At 42.6% G+C, this 20,525-nt stretch overlaps 1 protein-coding gene across 7 annotated transcripts in view; it reads left to right on the top strand.

The window, feature by feature from the left end:
* Positions 1-19,215, top strand: part of MTUS1 (microtubule associated scaffold protein 1) — a 115,302-nt gene extending 96,087 nt beyond the window's left edge. For 6 of the 7 annotated variants that reach the window (XM_077302110.1, XM_077302111.1, XM_077302108.1 and 3 more), the window contains 8 exons: positions 2,448-2,514; positions 10,200-10,414; positions 11,397-11,502; positions 12,459-12,532; positions 13,566-13,661; positions 14,590-14,706; positions 16,155-16,252; positions 16,865-19,215. In XM_077302110.1, coding sequence (XP_077158225.1) covers positions 2,448-2,514; positions 10,200-10,414; positions 11,397-11,502; positions 12,459-12,532; positions 13,566-13,661; positions 14,590-14,706; positions 16,155-16,252; positions 16,865-17,081 — 990 coding nt within the window. In that variant the 3' untranslated portion in view covers positions 17,082-19,215. Of the gene's footprint in view, positions 1-1,289; positions 1,485-2,447; positions 2,515-10,199; positions 10,415-11,396; positions 11,503-12,458; positions 12,533-13,565; positions 13,662-14,589; positions 14,707-16,154; positions 16,253-16,864 lie in introns of those variants that run through there. The other variant, XM_077302114.1, reaches the window with a different exon arrangement.
* The last annotated feature ends 1,310 nt before the right edge of the window (positions 19,216-20,525 follow it).

Here is a 20,525-nt window from a genome sequence, read left to right as displayed (position 1 = left end):
AGTGGCTGGCCACTAATAGAGTTATCAGATAAGTGGATTTTTCTTATTGTGAGTTTTAAACCAATTTGTGGGTGGAATGTATGTCTTGATTGTAACCCATGTATTCTCAAGGTGGGGCTGTCTGTCTGCATTGCAATTTTTGCTCTTGAATTCAAACTACCGTAGTTCTTAGAACACGGGTAACCTTTGAAATCCTTATGGCGTTCAAGGATTATTTCCCACATGCCCAGGTACTTATTATTTATCATATATATGGAATTTAAAGTTCAAACTTCTTTCCAGGCTTTTCCTCAACATCCTGGTTATTAGTATTCCTATTTTAATATAGGCTATATGCAAACTAAGGTTTGGACTCATTTGTCCAAGATTATCCCAGGATCTTATGACCAAAGTAGGGTTTGATCAGAACCCAGCTGGCCCATACCAATATTACCAGACAGTAATAAGCATATTTATGTTTCCGAAAAGCGCCACATCAGGAGGAAACAAAAGAAGAATCCCCAGTTCCTTCTGGTGGAAGAGGGGGCTGAAGATTCAGCCAGGGATTTGCAACCTAGACTGACGGTGCCAATCTTTGGAGAGTTGCCCTGTACAAGTCAAAGGACTTAAAAAGATGCAGTTGTCCTTGGGATGGCACTGCTAGATTTTACCAACTGTTTTGAAACTGGGAATAGTAGGAAATGATCTGAATCGTATTGTTTTGATGGGAAACTTGTACGGTTTCCAATAAGCAAGATTTCTATTGGTGCTCAGGTTTCTAATGAATGTGTCATCTCATTTGCCCAAATTCATTTCCTTCCTCCCCTGCATCATCTGGATTTTAAGACTGTAGCCTCCTTGGAGCAGGGACTTTAACTTCTTATTGTTATGTAAATCACCATGTATGCAGGCTCTGAACTAATGACTAATTGTACAGCAATATTGGCAGGACCTGTTCTTTTCCCCTGCTCATTTCATTCATGTCATCTTTTTCTTTGCATTTATTCATTGAGTCAACGCTGAGAATAACTAATTCAGAAAAGCTAAAAATAAGATCCATTATCTGTGGAAGAGGTCAGGATTTATCCCCTCCCCTCCCCTTTACTGTACCAGCTGATATTTGAGTAAGTGGCCATCGATCTTCGTAATGTCTGGTTCTCATTTTTCAAAAAACGAAAGGGCTGTGGCTTTAAGTAATCACTGGCTGCTTGTGCCAAGTCCAAGAGCTGCAGCGTCTGCTTCTGTCGGGGGAGAGGCCAGTAGAAGAAGTACGGTAACTGCACAGCATGATGAAGTAGGGGGCTGAGGGCCGTGTCCAATGGAGTGCTAGCTAGCCGTGAGTTAAATGTAGCCCAACCAGTTTTAGTTTGTGGTAGTGGTGCCACCTGTACACTCCTGCTGTGTTTGAACAGCAGGGGGAGAAACGGAAATCTGGGTGCAGAAGCCGGAGGATGGGCTGCTCCAGCAGCAAAATGTGCCTGTATTCTCAGTGTGCGGCAAAGAAGGTAGTTAATGTTTTGTTCTGTAGTGCTCTTCTGGAACGATACCAGGGACTCTTCAGGAGTGCTTTGCTGCAAGCAAGGTGAAAAATGGTTCCAGCAGCAAGTGACCGGGGGGGGGGGGGAGGGACCGGACCTTGTGATCTTTGCACAATGTTCCGTCCTCTACAGCAGTGGCTGCGTCTAGAGAGACCAGGAGTGAGGTCAAATTCATCCCCATCCTGTTTTATTTTGTGGGTGCTGCTGCATGAGATTCTTGTCCAGTTTCAGACTCTTTACTGTACTGTTCTGGAATGTGGTTGATAGTGGGTTTGGGAAGGGGGAGGAGAAGCAAAGGCTTGCTGTCCTCAGGAGCTTAGTGCTGGCACACACCGTGTTTGAATTCTTGAAGCTGGTATGAATTGTATGGCTGCCTGCATCTCGATACGACAAGCAACTTGTCCGCTCTGCTTGTCTTCTTAACTGTGGTGGGGCTTTAGCCTGCCTTGGAAAGCTTAAAAGCCTTCCATATCTAAGCACCATGTTTACCTTTGTTACAAAGTGCATGTGCCACGTAATGTTTTCATGCTGTCCTCTGAGTTATGGGAAGGAGGCATGCGTCTTGGATCCTAGAGTGTTAGCCTGGTGCTGGTATTGTTTTTGTCTTGGAAGAGCTGCTCATACTTGCCCACCATTTACTTTTATGAATTTAAAAGTCAATTGTGCACTTAAAAGAACTGGTTCAGAGATTTTACCAAACCAGCTGCTAGGTCTTTTATTTTGGCATCTGGGTTTTCTTAACTCAGGGGTATCTGTCTCTGGTGTGTGTGTGTAAAGTTACAAAGCTGTTATCCTGGATGATTCATATCTTGGCTTCCCTTTCCTGTCTCTTGTCATTCTCCAGATAGCATCCGAGTTAATTACTGGAAAGTGTCATGTTTTCTGTTCAGAACGTTTACTATGTTCTGTGTATGTTTTTTCTCCCCACAGAGAGAGGAAACACTAAAGCAACACAAAGAGCTATCTCTAGAACTTATTCACCTTCGTGGAGAGTTGGGTAAGCGTCCGTTCGTTTTTGTAGTGGCAATTTAGATAAAAATGTAGCAGCTCAACTGAATTAAGACATAACCCATGGGATTGAACCAGCAAAATCTAATCCCCTGAGTGCATTCTGTTCAAGAGTTTATGCTTTGCATTTCTCCTGCGTTTTGACTGCATGACCCCAGGTTCACTGAATTCCTGGCACCAACTTGACTGAGCGTACCAGAGCTTCCTCTCAAAGGCATATCTGATGGTCAGAACATTCACAGGGAGGGGAGGATGACGGTGGGATGACTGTCTGTCAGCTTGCATTTGTCCCTGTTTGTTTAAATGTTTCTAACAGATATGTATTTTGCATCTTGCCAGTAAGTGAAACAACTGTAAAATATCTCGTATTTTATTAATCACCGTGTGTCATGCTGGGTCTTTCTAGACACGAGAGTAAAATAAAAGAAATGTTACTTACAGTAAATAGGCTAATTACTTGAGGGCAGCATATACTGATGACCATAATACTGGAAATGGTCTGAAATGAGGCAAGTTTCCAAGTAGGGTTGTCAGCCTCCAGGAAGGACCTGGAGTTGTCCTAGAATTGCAATTGGCCTCTGAGCTACAGAGATCAGTTCCCCTGGGGGGAAATGACAGCTGTGGAGAAAGGACTCCATGGTATCACAACTTGCACTGAACTTTCTCCGCTCCTAAAGCACCACCTTCCCCAAGGCATGGCCTTCAAATCTCCAGCTATTTCACAAGCTGGAGCTGGCAGCCAAGCAGCCAAATGAAGGCTTGCCTCATAGCCAGTTTCTTCAGAAATTTAAGCTTTAAAACTGATGGTTGGTGGTTGTATTACAACTGATCTCGAGTCCACAGAGATCAGATCCTCAGGAGAAAATGGCAATTTTGGATTACAGACTCCATGGCATTATGCCCTGCTGGAAGTCCTTCCCAAACTGCACCCTCCCTCCAAGCTCTACCCCAAATCACCAGGAACTCCTCAATCCAGAGCTGGCAGTCTAATTCCAGTTCACCTCTGACCTCCACCAAGAACTTGCTGCTGCTCTTATGCAAGATGGTTTCACTCTGCCTTAGCCCTGTCTGCCGTCCAGCTATAATGTTGACCTACCCCACGGGTCTGCTGGAAGGCTCACTGAATGTGATATATGTGGAACACCTCACCCAATTAAGAATAACATGTTATTAGTAAGAAAAGGCAGGTGAATGTGACCCTCTAAGTTTGGACAGATGTGCAGCTTTCATTTTCATTCCAGATGTGCTTTATTACGAGACTGGCAGGGTCTACTGGCTTAAGGAGCAGGTTAGCTTTTTTGTGCTGCAAATTGTCTTTAGAACCACCTACTTAGCTTTCAGAATGTATTTGTAAACATGGCCTTGGCCACAGTGCAAAGCCTTAATACACTGGCCTATTTTTAACTGCTGGAAGCTGCCTGTCGTATTATGATTGCATCTGCTGCAAGCTTACACCAGGTTAGATAAAGGGCCTCATTTTGTTCAGGGCCATGAATGTCTTTGAATGGCTTCTGTAAACCATGTGTGTTAATCTAATTGTTTTCAAGTGCTGGGTAAGTTACCCTAGCATTTTTCACAAGGGAAAATGACACTTAGCCTTTACTGCCCCTTGTTCCATTTATTGCACAAAAATGAACCAACTTTGCTGTATTATGTAAGTAGAAATTGTGCAAATTCTACTCAGACCACGGTGGTGTGCCTCTGGCACACGTTTACCTCTTTTTAATCTTTGGTTTTAATACAGGTTAGACTAGCAATACACTCTAAAGAATTGGGGCAAGCTTGAATGGAATTCCATGTGCAGTGGCCAATCCCACCAAATGTTGTGTTGTCACCAAATTCTGTCCCACTTTTGAAAGAAGAGGCTCCAGGAAATAAGGGAGTCTGTGTAGAACAGCAGAAGAGACGAGTTCTAAAAATACGTATAGGGAAAGCTATGTTGACAGAGAACTTCTGGGTCATTGTTTATTGCTTTTAGTTATCCAGCTAGCTTAAAAATTTACACCCATTTTTAGGGGTGTGAATGTAGCCTTCTGGAGGTAACCATGGCTTGAGGTGAAACTGTGTCCTTTACATCAAGAGAGCTTCCGCAAAGCCGATTAAGTTAGGCTGCTTTGGGGTTAGCAGTGCTAGTGATTAGGCTGTCAGGGCTGTTTTGGATGAGTCTCGGAAGCAAAAGTGACTTGCATTTTTGATTCCCAGTTTTTGCTTGGATGCCTAAAGTAGATCTCACCTAATGAGTGAAATCTGAGTTGCCAAGGTCACCTGATTGGCCTAACCATGGCTAGCATCCATGAATCCCATTTGCAAAACTGCAAAATATGGTCCCTTGTAACCTTCACGGCTCGTTTCAGCAAAAAGGGCTCTCCTGTACATGGTTTTCTACTTTCGGATAGCTATAAAAGGTCACTAGAGTGGCTTTCCTTTGCTCTTTTCAGAGACGTTTCAAATTTATAGATTTAGGAAGGCTCTCCCCATTTTTAGTCCACCCTTCCTCCAGCTATCTTATATGTTCTCCCCCATCTTTTGTCATCACAACAATCTAATGAAGTGGGTTAGGTTGAGAGTGAGTCATTATTACATGGGAGTTAAGACCTCAGGCTCCAACCTAGCCCAATGGTGTAACCATCACTACACCAAACTCCTAGATTGGTTTTTTGACAGAAGGGAAATTAGAATTGCCCGCTTCTCTGTATTTCTTGTCTTGGAAGCATTTGATGTTCATGATCTTTCTGAGGAGTGGAAAGGCTGGACTGCTAAATTAAAATAAGCAATACCCAGGGCCATTTCGCACGGCTTCAAAATAGCACAATGGTTGCTAATTGGAAACGCTACTAATTTGCCATAACCCACGACGTCGTAGACAATCTGCAACAATCCTGAAACCGACCCGCAAAAAGCGCTTCGTTGTAGCGCTTTCAGGGGAATCCAGAAAAGTGGATTCACCCTCCGGATAGCGATACACTCCTGCAACCAATCTGCAACAATAGCGCTAAAGACCTGTGCGTTACCATTGTTGCGGGTTCTTCAAAGTCCCTCCCCCTGGCTCTCTCCTCCAAACTTCCGGCGAAGCGATCGCCATTTTTTTTTCTCCGAGCGAGCGGGGATAAACGCACCAGCGAGCCTCTTTCTGTTTAGAGGCTTCCCTGGCTTCAGTCCTTCACCTTTAGTCACTAAGCACAAACCACATAAAAGCCCGTTTGCTGAAATAAAGTCCCTTTATTTTTCACACATTAATTCAGCCGAAAATCGGGCCCGTGAGAGGGGGGGGGGATTTTTTTTTATCACTCGAGGCAGCGTGCCAACGATCATACAATCAAACGACAGCTCACATTAGGCAGCTGGATGGGTCTCTCCGTTGCAACGAATCTACCTAGATTCGTTGCTATGGGTCTGTTTTTTTTTTTTTTAAAAAACCTTTCTTAAAGGGAAAGGGGCTGTTTGGGAGCATGCTAACGGCTGCCCATTGGCTGCTTGACGGCCAGGGGCGGGATGAGCTCGGCAATAGCGCTTCCTTTCTAGCGATTTCTGCCGAGACCGGAAGCCTGTGGGAAACACTAAAAAACGCATCTGATTCCACTACAAAGGCAGGTATGCATAACAATGAATTCCACTATTTTAAATGGCGATTTTTCATTCCGCAAACAATTTGCAACAAAGATCCCCGTGCGAAAAGGCCCCCAATATGCAGGTTATTACATTTTTAACCTGCCCTGTCTCCAAGATGCTTAGTATAACCTGCTTGCTTGCCTGTCTGTCTTTCTCCATTTTACTCTGACACCAACCATATCTGCTAGGTAGAGGCTGAGAGATTGTAAGTAGCTCAGGTTTTGTCAGCTGTTTGTCAAAGAGTTTCGCAGTTCTTATCAAGTGCCTTAGCCATTACTCTGCTGTGACTCTCAAGTTCTAAAGTTGTTGACTGGGCACCAGTGGAATGTTAGATTATTGTATATCAGGATACTTCTTAATATGCCAAGACCATGTTGGAGCATAGTGGGAAGCAATGGGATTTAGCAGAGTTTACTCAGACCTTTAAATTGAGCCCGCTTGATGTAGTGTGGCAACCTCTAATCTGGAAAATTGGAATATGAATCTCCCCTGGGTAACTTTGGATCCGTCACAGTTTTCTCAAGGCCTTGTCAGCCCCACCCACCCCCTAGGGTGTCTGTTGTGGGGAGAGGTAGTTTAGGCCAGTGGTCCCCAACCCCCGGTCTGGGGACCGGTGCCGGTCCGTGGATCAGTTGGTACCGGTCCGCGGCTCCTCCTCGTCCTCCTTCCTGGCTGCTGCCTCGGGGGCTGCCCTGCCACTCTGCTGCCAGCTCACCTTTGGTGTTCTCCAGTGGCCACCATGGCTGGGGCTCCCCCTCGGTGTGGCACTGGGCAGCTGCTGCTGACAGCGCCCCCCAGTGAGCGACGGGAAGTCAGGGGCACCGGTGGGAAAGCAAGTGGAGCAGGAGCTCAGGCAGTGGCGACATCCCTCGGCAAAAGACTACCCCCCCCCCCCCGGGCCTCAGTAAAATTGTTACGCGTTGACCAGTCCCCAGTGATCAAAAGGTTGGGGACCACTGGTTTAGGCGATTATAAGCCATTTTGAGACTTCTTTGGGAAGAAAAAAGAGGAGTACAAAAAACCACACTCTTTTTGGCATTTGTGGCTGTTTCTTTAATTTTGGATCATATTAGTATTGTGTGTTTATTCTTTGAGCAATTTCACACAGCTATTTGGAGATGTGGGATATATTTTTTTCTAAATAAATAAAGCAGTGTGTGTCTTCCTCAATCCTGTAGTAAATTCTTCTGTGCATGTTGTAGCCTTCCTTCCTTCCTTCCTTCCTTCCTTCCTTCCTTCCTTCCTTCCTTCCTTCCTTCCTTCCTTCCTTCCTTCCTTCCTTCCTTCCTTCCTTCCTTCCTTCCTTCCTTCATGATGGTCTGCCTCCTGTGAACAGACAACCAATAATTTATGAGCCAATACCACAGAGCTCCTTTTCCACAGTTGAGGATTTAGTGAATGCAGATATGGCTTGCCATTTTTGAAAGGAGTCATTATCATAAATAAATAGACTTGTTGGCTTGCATTGAAGGTTATCTGAGGATAATACATAAATTATTTGGTTTTCTGGTAGAGCTACAGAAATCAAATGCCCATGGAATTAATGCTTTGGGGGGGGGGGCTGTTTAATAGTGACAGTGCAAGAAGAGTGTGGGCACATCTATATAGCCACAGTTGTTGTATCCTGGCATCCAGATACAGCTTAACTACGCAATATTTAATTAACACACTGGTTAAGGAAAGGAAAACAATCAAATATATTTTATGGACAGGCCCCTTTTCCTCAAGTTCACCTTCAGCTCCTCTTCATTTAATATTTGTAGAATTGCTTTATGGATTAGGCGCCTCCTCAGCAGACAGACACTAAAAAAAAAATAACTGAGAGGTAAAACTATTTCTGTTATTTAAATAAACTTAATATAACTTCCTGTGTGCACTAGCTCTGGAAGCCCACATGGTTCAAGCTAGGAATCTTTGACCAATAGGGATTTTTCTGCAATGTCGCCCAGAGGTATTTGTCCATAGGACTGTTGTCTGAGTCTCCTGGCTTTCCCTGTTCCCCAAGTGAAAGATTTATTCACTTTTGGATAGCAGGAACCAACAGTCTGCGTGCCAGAGGAGTCTAGCCAGCAGGCTCATCATCTGCTCACGGAACCCAGTCCTAGATCTCCCATTATGTAGTGTAGGTGAGAGAAAAAGCAGGAGTCTTTTCACAGCAGCAGAAACTTCTGCTGCTTCCTTTGTCCTTACACCTGCGCAAATCAGAAGAACTTCTGCCTCTCTCAGTCTCTCTGGGCACCCCAAGGATTTTGTTGTACTTGTTGTTGCTATTAAGTCACAGTTGATTTATGGCCAACCCTGCAAGCTTTCAAGACTTGAGACATTCAAAGATGATTTGCCTCTGTCTGCCTCTACATCATGCCCCCTGGCCTTCTTGGTGGTCTTCCATCCAAATGCTAACCAGAGCCAATCCTGCTTAGCTTCCAAGATTGCCAAATGGGGAACAGAGAACACCAGTAAGACAAGCCAATGTTTGTGGACCCTTGCTGGTGAAGCAGCAGAACACCAATCATCATCAGCAGAACATCAATCATCTCAACATTTGTGGGCCCTGCAAAGCTTTAGGGTGAATGGTGCTTTGCATGTTTTATGTTTTGCTTGTCCCAGAGGGGTTTATAGAGAACCCAGTTCTGCAATCAGGCTAACAAAACACAAAAACGAGAGACAAGGGGAGGAAAAAGCTGAAGATGCAGCGGGTCTGATCGTCTGCTGACAACAGGAACTGCTCCCTGTCCTCCTTTAAGTGACAGCCTTTCAAATTCTTAAAGAAGAAGAAGAGTTGGTTCTTATATGCCACTTTCCTCTACCCGAAGGAGGCTCAAAATGGCTTACAGTCGCCTTCCCTTTCCTCTCCCCACAACAGACACCCTGTGACGTAGGTGAGGCTGAGAGAGCTCTGATATCACTGCTCAGTCAGAACAGCTTTATCAGTGCTGTGTTGAGCCCAAGGTCACCCAGCTGGCTGCATGTGGGGGAGTGCAGAATCCGCACTCCTAACCACTACACCAAACTGGTGTAGTGGAAAGAGAGTGGAAGTGCCATAACCATTTGGGGATAAAATGTTTCTAGTCATTCAGGAGTCTTGGCCTGGGGGCACCAATTTTGGTTTCTTAGTTCCTGTTGGTTATATCAAGATCTTGACTGGAAAGAAAGAGCAATATCTTATGTTTATCAGAGTAACCATTCCATTTAATTAGGAGTGCATTGAAGACTTTTGGCCTGGTTAGTATCATATATAGGGCAGTATAGGAAGATAAGTTGTATTGCTTCAATGTAGCCTTGTTTGTGTGTGCAGGTGTTTGGAATTTTCTGGAATTTCCTGGCCATCATGGCTGATATTAAAGGATATTAAAGCTAGCATAAAGGCCCTCCATTGCTGCAGGTTGATGAGATGATAGAAATAAAAAAACTAGATTATCAGAAGGAGGTGAAATTTCCAAAAAGACTGGAGAGCAGGTTTTTCTGGCTGCTTCATTAAGAGTACAATATCTAGAATTCTGCATTTTAGAATTGTATCTGCTAGTATTGCAGGCACCAAGACCAGCAAATCTAGAAAGATTCTAAATGTTTAACTTATTCGCTCAACATTGCTTTATCATTTAAAGGACTGGTATTTGGTGAGCATTAAGAAGATAAAGTTGGTAGGCTCAGAATTGAGTTGTGCTTTTTGGCAGTTTAGTATCTAGCTTTAACGGTTTACTTATCTAAAGTCTGAAACTGCAACCAAACTTTTATGGGTGATTTGTATCTGTATCCGTAACAAGTACCCTGCAAAATTAGTGTGTACTAGATATAAAATATTAAGTGTGTGTTGGCCACCTTATTGGGAGAACAGCTTAGCCCTGTATATACTTCCTTTGATTCTGGAATTTTAATATGAAATGAGAACTTTCAACAATACTTCCTTGCAGAGATGCTTGATGGCTTATTAAATTAGCTGTGGTTCTGAGCTTCCAAGCTTTTTCAAAAATCAAGGGACTTAGGGGTCTTGTTCATTCTAGTCACATATTTCTCTCTCTCTCACACACACACATATTTAAAATAAAACAATCTCTTCATTTCTAGGAACTGCTACAACAGCATGTGAGAAATTGGAGAAAGACAGGAATGAACTACAAGCAGCTTATGAAGGATTTGTGCAAAAGCTGAACCAGCAGCACCAAAGTGATCTAGCTGAGCTGGAGGAGAGGCTAAAACAGTTCTACACAGCCGAGTGTGAAAAACTACAGACGATCTGTATCGAAGAAGCTGAAAAATATAAAGCACAGCTCCAAGAACAGGTAGATGGTCTGAGAATGGGAGCTGATACTTGGGTTAATAAGCCAATAAGCAAGGCTGGAGCTGGGTGTTAGCTTTATGCACTGGGTCTTTTTGTAATGCAACTTCTGTTTGGACCAGTGAGGATTATCTGGGAGATGTCTCCTCCTTGGCCCATTATGCACGGCCGCCGAAATGGCGATTTCGGGTCACATGGAAAACACGGAGGGGGAAGAAGCTAAGCACACCGGTTATGCACAGGATGGGACGCAACGGTGGCAAAACCCAGAGTAACCGATTATGCATGAGGCGACCCCGGCGCCGCCTCTGGTTGCGCCCCAGTCACCTGGAAGATGCACTTTCTTCCGCATTTCGCTAACAAAGCTTTTTCAGCAGCATGCACCAAATCTGCAGCCGGTTGCAGCCTGCACCGTGCGTTATCGGTGATTTTAGTCGCCGCCATTCCACCCCGAATGTGCGCTATTCCCCCCCGTGCATAATGGGCCCTTTTGAGAAAATATTTTTTCTTCACAGAGTTGTTCCAGTACTCCGTTTTTTTTATTGATGGAGAATTCTCTGATTGCTCAAAGGAGTTTTGCTCCTCTTAATGAAGTTGTGCCACTGGAATAAAATTGAGGTCACTGACACTTAACAATGCTGGGATTCATTTAAAATCTTTTGGCGTGAAGGTTTTGAAATTCCTAGTAGTTGTGTCAGCAGAAGATTTAGATTGTCTCTAGAATTAACATAAGGTGAAATCAATCATCTTGAACAATACCTCCAATGAATAATAGTTACCTCATCTCTCTGATGTTGTTGTGTTTGTTATTAGACCAAGGCATCTGTATCTACACAAAAGAATCCATGCAGAAGGCTTTGGGTGGAAGGACAGCATTAAAATGTTTATAATAAATAATTATGAACCAGCACAGTCAGTTGTGGCCAGAAACAAATTGGGAAATTGTTTCAAATGTCCTGAGAAATTTAGATGTTCTCACTCATCAGGTTGATGACTTGACCATTACCCATGAGAACTTTAAAACTGAACTTGAAGCCAGTCATACAGAGAAGATTGAAGAACTGAAGAGGGAATACGAATCATCCTTTTCTGGCAAGTTATTTGGCTTACTTACCTACATTGTGTTCTGTTCTCTGGTGGATGACTGCTTAAGACAGGCTATCCCAATGGGTTGCTTAAGGCCACCATGACACCTGCCAATACTTCCTTGGCATTTCAGAAAGTGGGTGGCCAATTGGAAAGCAGAGGTTGGTTGTTTTCATTGAAGTGGCTGCAATAACAGATACTCACTGTTATTCCCCCTTCAAGCATTCTTTCTTCCCAGGAAGTTTCAGAAGGGAGGTATTCTATTTGGCTCTGCCTGTTCTGCTTTTGACTCCACCTACTGTGGCAGCCATTCTAAGGTGTCACTCACCAGCCTTCACCACCCGCTTGCAAAGTTTCCAAAGCTGCTTGCAGACTCAAAAAAGGGTGGGGTTAATTGTAGGGAATGTTTCTATCATGACTTCAAACACATCCGGTATATGTCATCTTGCATTCTATTGAAATCAGCTTGTATTTTCCCTACCAAAATAACAATGTTCTGGTTTTCCAGTTTACTTAACATCATATAATCTAGAGAAGAAGTGGCATGAGTGTACAGAATATAGTTGGGAAGCATAGCTGTGTACATGCCTACCTGGGACACCTCCCCTTCCCATGCCCTCCAGACCCATAACTGTCCATTTTGGGAGGGGGGGTATGGGTCAACATGATTGTATATGGTCATATCACTTGATAAATGTTTAACAAATTTTAAAAATATATTAAAAATTAATTAACTCCTACCCATTCGGGAAACCCTTTCAGGGCCATTAACAAACCCCAAGGTTTCATGAAACCCTGGTTGAGAAAGCCTCCCATATCTCATGAAGGGAGCACTGACTCTCAAAAGTTTCTACCGTGGAAATCTTGTTGGTCTGTAAGGTGCCACTGTCCTTGCATCTGACTGAGCCTTAAGCAAGTGCACTTATCACACAAAACTAAATGATCTTTTAAATGTTTTTCAGAGCTCAAGAATACCCATGAATCAGAAAGAAAGACCCTTCAAGAATCGTTCCAAGAGAAACACGAAGAACTAGAGGTTTGGATTTCTCTTTTTGGATTTACAGGCACCTGTAAAATAAGGGTTGTAATCTGCCATAACAATACAAACTGCATATATCTCAAACTTGAACTGTTGTAGTCTGAAGCCTCACCCCAGTTCTGCACCCCCCACTTGCTATTAGAGTCATCTCCTACAAGTTGGAAAATTCATGTAGATTTGGAGGTGGGGCCTATGGGACTGAATTCACCCTCTAAAATAGGCCGTATTCTCTAGAGAACTGATCTGTGTCACCTGGGGATCAGTTGTAATTAGGGTTGTGCGAGGCGGTATCCGAAGTGGCCGTTCCAGGCTGAAACAGCCAGCGGCGTGGGGGGGGGAAGGGTAGGCACAGGCGCCAGCACGCCAGTCGGTGCATACATGCAGGCACAGAGCTCTGTGCCTGCATGCAAGCGCCAGGTTGCGCACCGGTGCCTCCCCTCCCCACCCCCTGCACTGCGGTGCTGGCTGCTTCAGCCTGGAACGGCTGCTTTGGACACCACCGCGCACAACCCTGGTTGTAATTCTATGTATGCCCTGCCTGGAGGATGGCAAGTGTTCTTGTGCATGGATTTCTGGTATTTTGGGTAGCTTCCCCCTAGCTTCAGAAATGTAATCTGAGACTAGACAATGTGGCTCTTCTTGCTTAAACCTGTATTTCATGCTCAGACCAGCTGACCAGTGAAGACAAACCTGATGTAGAACATTTTTTTTCTGTAAATTATAACCTAGTTCTTCAATTTCCACGGACTCTTACCTTGCATTCCTGTCAGTTGTAGTATTTGTTACTGTTTCTTGTCATCCTTTTCCAACAAGTCCATTCAGCTTTCCTAAAACTGAATGTTTTTCTAAAACATTCATGACTGTATTAAAAGCTCAGGTACAGACTATAACGTTATGGTCCTGTGATGAAAGTCCAACATTTCTCTTTACAGTGCTCTAATTTCTGCTATATGTGAGTTCGTAAGACCAGTTAGAGGCCTGGCTTGCGTCGAACAGACTAAATAATAAATTATGATATTTTACCTTTCAGAAAAAAATTGCTGAGTTACAGAGTGAAAACGATTCCTTCAATGAAAAGCTGAAGTTGGAAGAGCAAAAACGAATAGCCAAAGAAAAAGCAAATCTTGCAAGTACCAGTTTGGGCTTTAAAAGTGTACATCTGGAAAACCTATACATAAATGTAGAGGTCTTCAATTAGTATCTGACACCTTTTGAGTGCCTCTGCTGTTTTGCTGCCCATCCTAGCCTGAGCAATTTCTGGTTTGAAGGATTTGTATTTTTTCATGAAAAGTTAAAAGATAATGCCTGGAAATATCTTTCTCTGGGTCTCTTTGAATGTCTTTCTCTTTCATCTATTGGTTTTGGAATCTTTACCAGTTGAATGAGTCTAAAAGACATGTTCCTAATTGAATTTTGTTTACTTTGGGCTCACTGCTGACCAAAAGATGCAAAAGGAAAGTTGGCTGGAAGATGTTTGGAGATATGTAGTTTTAATTGTTTTTGATATATGGATTTATATTGCTGACTTGATAAGAAATCATTTTATCACAATAGTTGTAACCTTAAACAGCTTGTATTTTAAGATCCACTTATTTTTCAATAGCCATGAACATTTTATTGGCTGTAACACAACTAAGGATAAGTTTGATGGGTTTTCTTTTCTCCTGTCACAAGATGATTTATTTGTGGTTTCAGAGCTGAAGGCCATGTGGAGTTTTTATTGCCATGTTTGCTTTTGTTTAGGCTGACCCATGAATAACTTTTTAAAAGACACCAATAGAATCCTGCTCTGAATTTTCATCACTTACACCAATAAATAAGTTTACAAAAGTATAAACAGGGCTATAAAGCCAGCCTGTAAAGTGTCTTCAAAGAGTTGTAGAGATTTTCCCCATCCATACAAATACTTCTGATTCTGAATGTGAGGTAAAGGATATGCTGGTACATTGAAAAAATTCACCGTGGTTTGGACGTTCTGTATTAAATTCCTAACTTGTTTTCCGTGTGTTTAGGAGAGAGATGTCTCTAAACTTTTTCTGGGTGTCATTTTTCAGAAAAACCCTCAGATCATGTATTTAGAACAAGAGCTGGAAAGTTTAAAAGCAGTGCTGGAGATCAAGAATGAGAAACTGCATCAACAAGATAAGAAACTGTTGAACATGGAAAAAATGGTAAGATTTTCCTGGGTGTGGTATTGTTGTTGCTAGGTGCGAAGTCGTGTCCGACCCATCTCGACCCCATGGACAATGATCCTCCAGGCCATCCTGTCTTCTACTGTTCCCTGGAGTCCATTTAAGTTTGCAGGGTGTGGTATGAAGTCCTCTAAAATTTGAATTTGTGCATGTTTTTGCACAATTAGCATCCTACTTTATAACTCAGAAACTGCAGTAATTTGGAAAGGGTGCCAAAATGTATATATCAATCAGTCCCTAGTTCAGTCTCAAATTTAATCCGGCTAGAACATAATCTTTGTTCAGCACATGGTGTCTAGCTACATTAGATTGGCATTGCTGATGGAAATTTTGACTTCCCGAGGTGGAAAGAAAGACCAGGAGAGGGTCCCAGGAAGTTTCTAACTGCTGGGATGAACAAGGCACTAATTATTTGGAATCTATGAAAGGTCAACTGTTTTGAACTTCAACCAAGAACTGCTTAGAGAACTGTCATTTCAAACAAGAGTCTCTTCTGGAGATGAAATAAGGCAGAGTTCCTGTGAAAATTTCAGTGTGTGAGATGGATATATGTGCAAGACAATCCCCCCCCCCAAAAAAACACAGTTTATTTGTCATGGAAAGGCAGTTGTGTGTGTGTGTTTTCATGTGGGATTCCACATAGGAAATCTGGCCTTGTGTGAATCAACCTTGGTAGGAATTCTGTCATGTGAAAGAAGATATTAGTGTGGACTGTTGGGATGCATGGCAAGGTTGCTAGTGTGGTGGTTTTTCTTATGAATGTGAATTCTAGGTCCCCCCCCCCTCTGTGCGTATGTGTAGATGTTGTCATTCTGTTGCCAATCATCTGCACCTTTATGCTATGCTCATAAATGCTGTTATGGTCACTGCACTTCTTTGGTGCTTTCTTCAGAGAGTTTGGGGTGGCACCTGTGGAATTTCTTCCCATTGCATCATTGGAACAGTACTGCGATGTGATCTTCATGGCTGGATGGGGATTCTCATGCAGGCTTCCCCAGTATAAGTCTGAGAATTACTGTCTCTCAAACATGACTGGTCTGCTAAGAAGATACAATTCTGCAAAGTGCTAGTAGAAAATGGGGGACTGCACAGGGATAAGACTTGGTGTCCTGTGTTTTGAACAACTTCCATCACGTTTTTTTCTGGAGACTGTAGGCTGTGTTGCATGTGGAGTTGACTTGTAATTATCTGTTATCGTCTGCCAAAGAAATGGTAGTTACCAGTTTATACCTGTAACAGATCAGTGATGTTTTTATTGGTGAGGGAATAGCAAAATGTAGCTTTTGTCTATGGTTTTATGCTTGTTGTATGTTTTGAGTTGCGTTTGCTTTGTTTCTGAGTTCAGTATAATGGCATAATACAACAAACATGATCTCACTTACATATGCATATCAAGTAACTCGAATTTACACACTTTTCTCTGCAAGGTGGAAAACAACACAGCCTTGGGGGAGAAATGGAGGAAACTTCAGCAGGAGAATGAAGAATTAAAAGCTCGAATGAGCAAACACATGGAGCTTTCGAGGTAATTTAAAGAGAGACTCTATCTGCCCTGTCTAGTACTATGTACCATGTACAACAGCTGCAATATACTAAGGGGAGTAGGTTGAGTGAAAAAGAATATCACAAGATCCCCTGAGCCTGTGTGGAAAGGCGAGGGGTTTAGTTAAAATAAACCAGAGCTCAGCCCCTTGGCAAGTGAAGAGCAGCTTGCCCAAGGGCACAGGAACTCTTCCCACCCATCTCTGCAGGACTTCCTCAAATGCCCATTTTTGGGAGGTAATTTACAGTCACTAAGAGTGAAACTTAGGAGTCCTAGTGAAATACTGATAGTTGGTCAATGGTCTTGGAATGTGTATTCAAGCAGAAGAGAGGATGTTGTGTTTGAGGACTGGAAAGATGTGATGGCATCTTCATGTCCACCGTAGGAACACAGTTGCCACTTTACATGATTTTAAAATGACTCAGGGGCCTGATCACATTTATAACCTTAGGGGAGCTCCACACAGATTACACCTTCCTGTAGGAAACAGGACCAAGCAGATGGGTGGCATATCACACAATGAGCATACTACTCCCTCCAAACCCAGATAATAAGTGTGTGGCTTCATGTCCTTCTGCTTTTTTCTCCCTGTAGACAACTTTCCACTGAGCAGGCAGTTTTACAAGAGTCCCTGGAGAAAGAATCCAAAGTAAACAAACGCCTGTCAATGGAAAATGAAGAACTTCTCTGGAAGCTACACAATGGGGACCTGTGCAGCCGAAGAAACCTGTCCCCTACCACTCCAACAATGCCTTTCCAGTCTCCGAGGAATTCTGGATCCTTCTCCAGCCCACCCATGTCGCCCAGATGACACCCCTGTGTGTGCGGAGCTGCTCTTTTTGTAGACATTTCGTCCACGGTCTGCAGAACTTAAACGTGAATTGAGGGAGCAAAGAGTTACATGGGCCGTATGTGACTGAAATGTAACTGGAAACTGCTGTCACGAGGAACAAGTATAAAACATACGCAGAGCTCTGGAGTAGGGCTCACCAAGGCTCCTCCTTGTTTTGTTTTGTTTTAAAGACTTCAGTAATAACTTTTGGACGTTGTTGCACAAAGCACTTCAAAGAGCAAGAAAAAGGTCTTGTTCATTTTTGCCTTTTGCCTAACTATAGGGGAAAAATTGCTCAGGAACTTATAAATAAATGGTCGTAACCTTTAATGCGTTCCTCACCGTAGGCACCTTTCAGAGACTCTGGGTGTGGTGTGAAAGGATTGGATGTAGTCTAAGTGTGTCTGATGTGGCCGCCTTCACCATGTACATTGTAAAGGATGAAAGCTGAAGAATACAGTGATGTCTATCATGAATAAAACATTGTCAGTATGCATGTTGGGTTTTTTTTTAATCAAAGGTTTCTCATTTTTCTGGGACTGAGAAAAAGCTGCCATTTGTGCTCTTGGGTCCTTCCTAATCTCTCAGCTTCAGTTCCGTCAGAGGATGAAAGGAAATGGCTGTCTGGTTTTTGTCTGTGTCTGCCTCAGTTGAATCTGTAGACCAGGGGTAGTCAAACTGCGGCCCTCCAGATGTCCATGGACTACAATTCCCAGGAGCCCCTGCCAGCATTCGCTGGCAGGGGCTCCTGGGAATTGTAGTCCATGGACATCTGGTGGGTCGCAGTTTGACTACCCCTGCTGTAGACTGATAATCCCTTAAACCATAATTTAATGTTCAATTTCTTTTTTGCTTTCCTACTTTACACCTTAACCCTATTGGAATTAGATCCCCCCCCCAAGCTAATGTCCCCGTCCTCTTTTTAAAATGCTACACATCTCCTTTTGCATCTCCTTTTGTCCGAGTTTGATAGCAATTGTAGAAGGCTGAACTGATCCCAAATTGCCAGGTTTCAAGTTGAAGGGGAAAACCTTCAGAGGCTGTTCTTTCTGTAATAAGCAAGAGAATGAGATTGCGCATGCCTACCAAAACTTGTTTTTCCTTGCATTGCGAAGAGCAAAAAGCCCGGATCAGTGACTTGCCATTTTGCACTTTTTTGCACTTTTGCAATTAATGGCTAAAAGGAGAAATCCATACCCAGGTATTCTGTAACAGATTTACCTACTCTTTCTAATAAGACTTCAGGACTCTTCAATTTCATTTACAAAGAGGTTTTTCTCTGCTCTCCGGTCACACCATTACAAAGACAAAATTGCTGAAGTTGTATGTGGAAGATGTTCATGTCACATGTAACATTTGATACTATATTACAGATTTAAAGATGACAGTGCATGTCTGCTCTTGTAGATGATCTGGTCAAAATTTATTTTTATGATTTCATAGGTCTTTTAAGTCCAAACAAAGTTTTTATTATGAAATGGGATTGTCTGATGCTGCAGCTTGGTGTACGGGCATCGCCAAAACATCCAAGAATGCATCGATAATTGCTTTGCTGTGGAACAATCCACTCCTTAGCAAAGAGCTATAGCTCACTACTACTTTGCACCAGAAATCTTGAAAACTGTTAGAGTTTCTTTGTCCCTTTCCATAAAACTGGAGAAAGGAAATCCAGGGGAATCTTCAATGAACTTGAGCAGTAAAATGGTTAAAACCAAATGTTTTGGTCTAGGATGCAAAAATGTTCACTCTAAAAGAGGAAGATTTTAGTTACCCTTATTCTGTAATTATGGAAGTATTATCTACTCTGTAATATGAAAAATTCAAGGATGAAATATTTAATTTTCTTTTCATGCTGTATAAAGTGTGCCTGCCCTTGCAACATTTTACTTGCCCTTACCCCATTTATGGCACTGTACTTGCCACTGTAGCTAGAGATGTCAGCACTTCTGAATAACCTCTTGTCCAGAAATTGAGTAGAACCATGAAAATTCCGCTTTAGGCTGAAACTTGGCTTAGAAGCATGTCTTCGAGCAATTTTATTTCTTTGGCAAGAACAATTTTGATGCTATGTATACTTGAGTGTTGAAAATTAAAATAAAACTTTTTTTTTCTACTGGTTTATATGACTTGCCTCACTGGGAAAAGGGTGGGTTAGGAAAAGAGATTGCTTATATGCTAAGTCATGCAGGACTGATTTTTCAGACTGGTGGGTGTGCTGCTTCCATATGGCTGCTTTCAATACTGTTCTAGGTAACTTTGAACCTGGGAGGTCACTTACATGGGAAGCCATGTCACTGACTCCTCTTCCCACCCGATCGCTTGACTTTTAGACATTTATGTTATATCAAAGGACTGACAAAGTGTCAAGGAAACCAGCTGTACTGGAAGTTAGTTCATTCATTGTATTGAGTTGAAGTTACATTCATCGTATTGAATTTTAAAGTGATAGGATTAAAGAACAACATATAGATTGGTTGAACTTATCATTTTGTTGTTTTTCTACAGTCTGGCCTTTATGCCGTTATGGTGTATTCACCGTGAACTCCTGTTATTGTGCCTATATCAAAGGACTTGCCTGTCTCTGTGAACAGAGCATTCTTGAGTAACAATTAGAGTAGGAAATTGGAAGACATGTATAATATTGGTTGGCTATAGCAGGTAATGCTTTTGGCAGAATGAAGCATTCATCCAATCAGTGGGCATAGTCAAGTACTGTGCTGTTTGATAGGGATACACATTAGGGTTGGGCGCTTTGGCGGCCGAAGCCCCCAACCCTAATACACATCCCATATTACTTATATCATAGCTGCCTGCACAAAAAGTTGCTTCAACAGGCATACCTTCTTTGTTGAATCATGGCGAATGTGCAACTAAAGTTGAGTTCATTGATAAAGTACAACTGCTGAAAATCCAAAGAGCTTTATAGCCTAATGGAAGTTCTTATATAAATGCATTCATTGAAGGAGGGGTTAAGAATGAACTATATGACTTACGCATATCCACCTGCTGTCTGTGATTTCAAAACAAATAAAGGTCAATTTTTCACAAGCACTATGGTGAATCAGTTGTTGTACATCACATATGTTTGGCTTGTTTTCCTGCAATCCATATCATAAATGAGATGCGGAATGCACCTTGACCCTCTTATCTTTATTAGGTTACAATGGGGGTAGCAAGGGAGAACAGCTGTTTAGGATTGGGATTAAATGTACTGTTACCCTAGGATTTCTGAAAGGTAGAATTTAGCTTTTAAACCATTGTACAGAAATGCATGTATCTATGCAGTCCTAACACCTTTTCTCAGTGTGTACATAGCTGTATGTCGAAATATGAAATAAGCAATGTAATTCATACCGACCAACGGAAATAGCCATGATATTGGTCAGCATTCTGTCTACTAGCCTCTGTCGAATCTAAGCAGGA

Source organism: Paroedura picta, chromosome 10 (genome assembly GCF_049243985.1).
Source record: "Paroedura picta isolate Pp20150507F chromosome 10, Ppicta_v3.0, whole genome shotgun sequence".
Classification (NCBI taxonomy): Eukaryota; Metazoa; Chordata; class Lepidosauria; order Squamata; family Gekkonidae; genus Paroedura; species Paroedura picta.
This window is presented reverse-complemented; position numbering and strand designations above follow the sequence as displayed.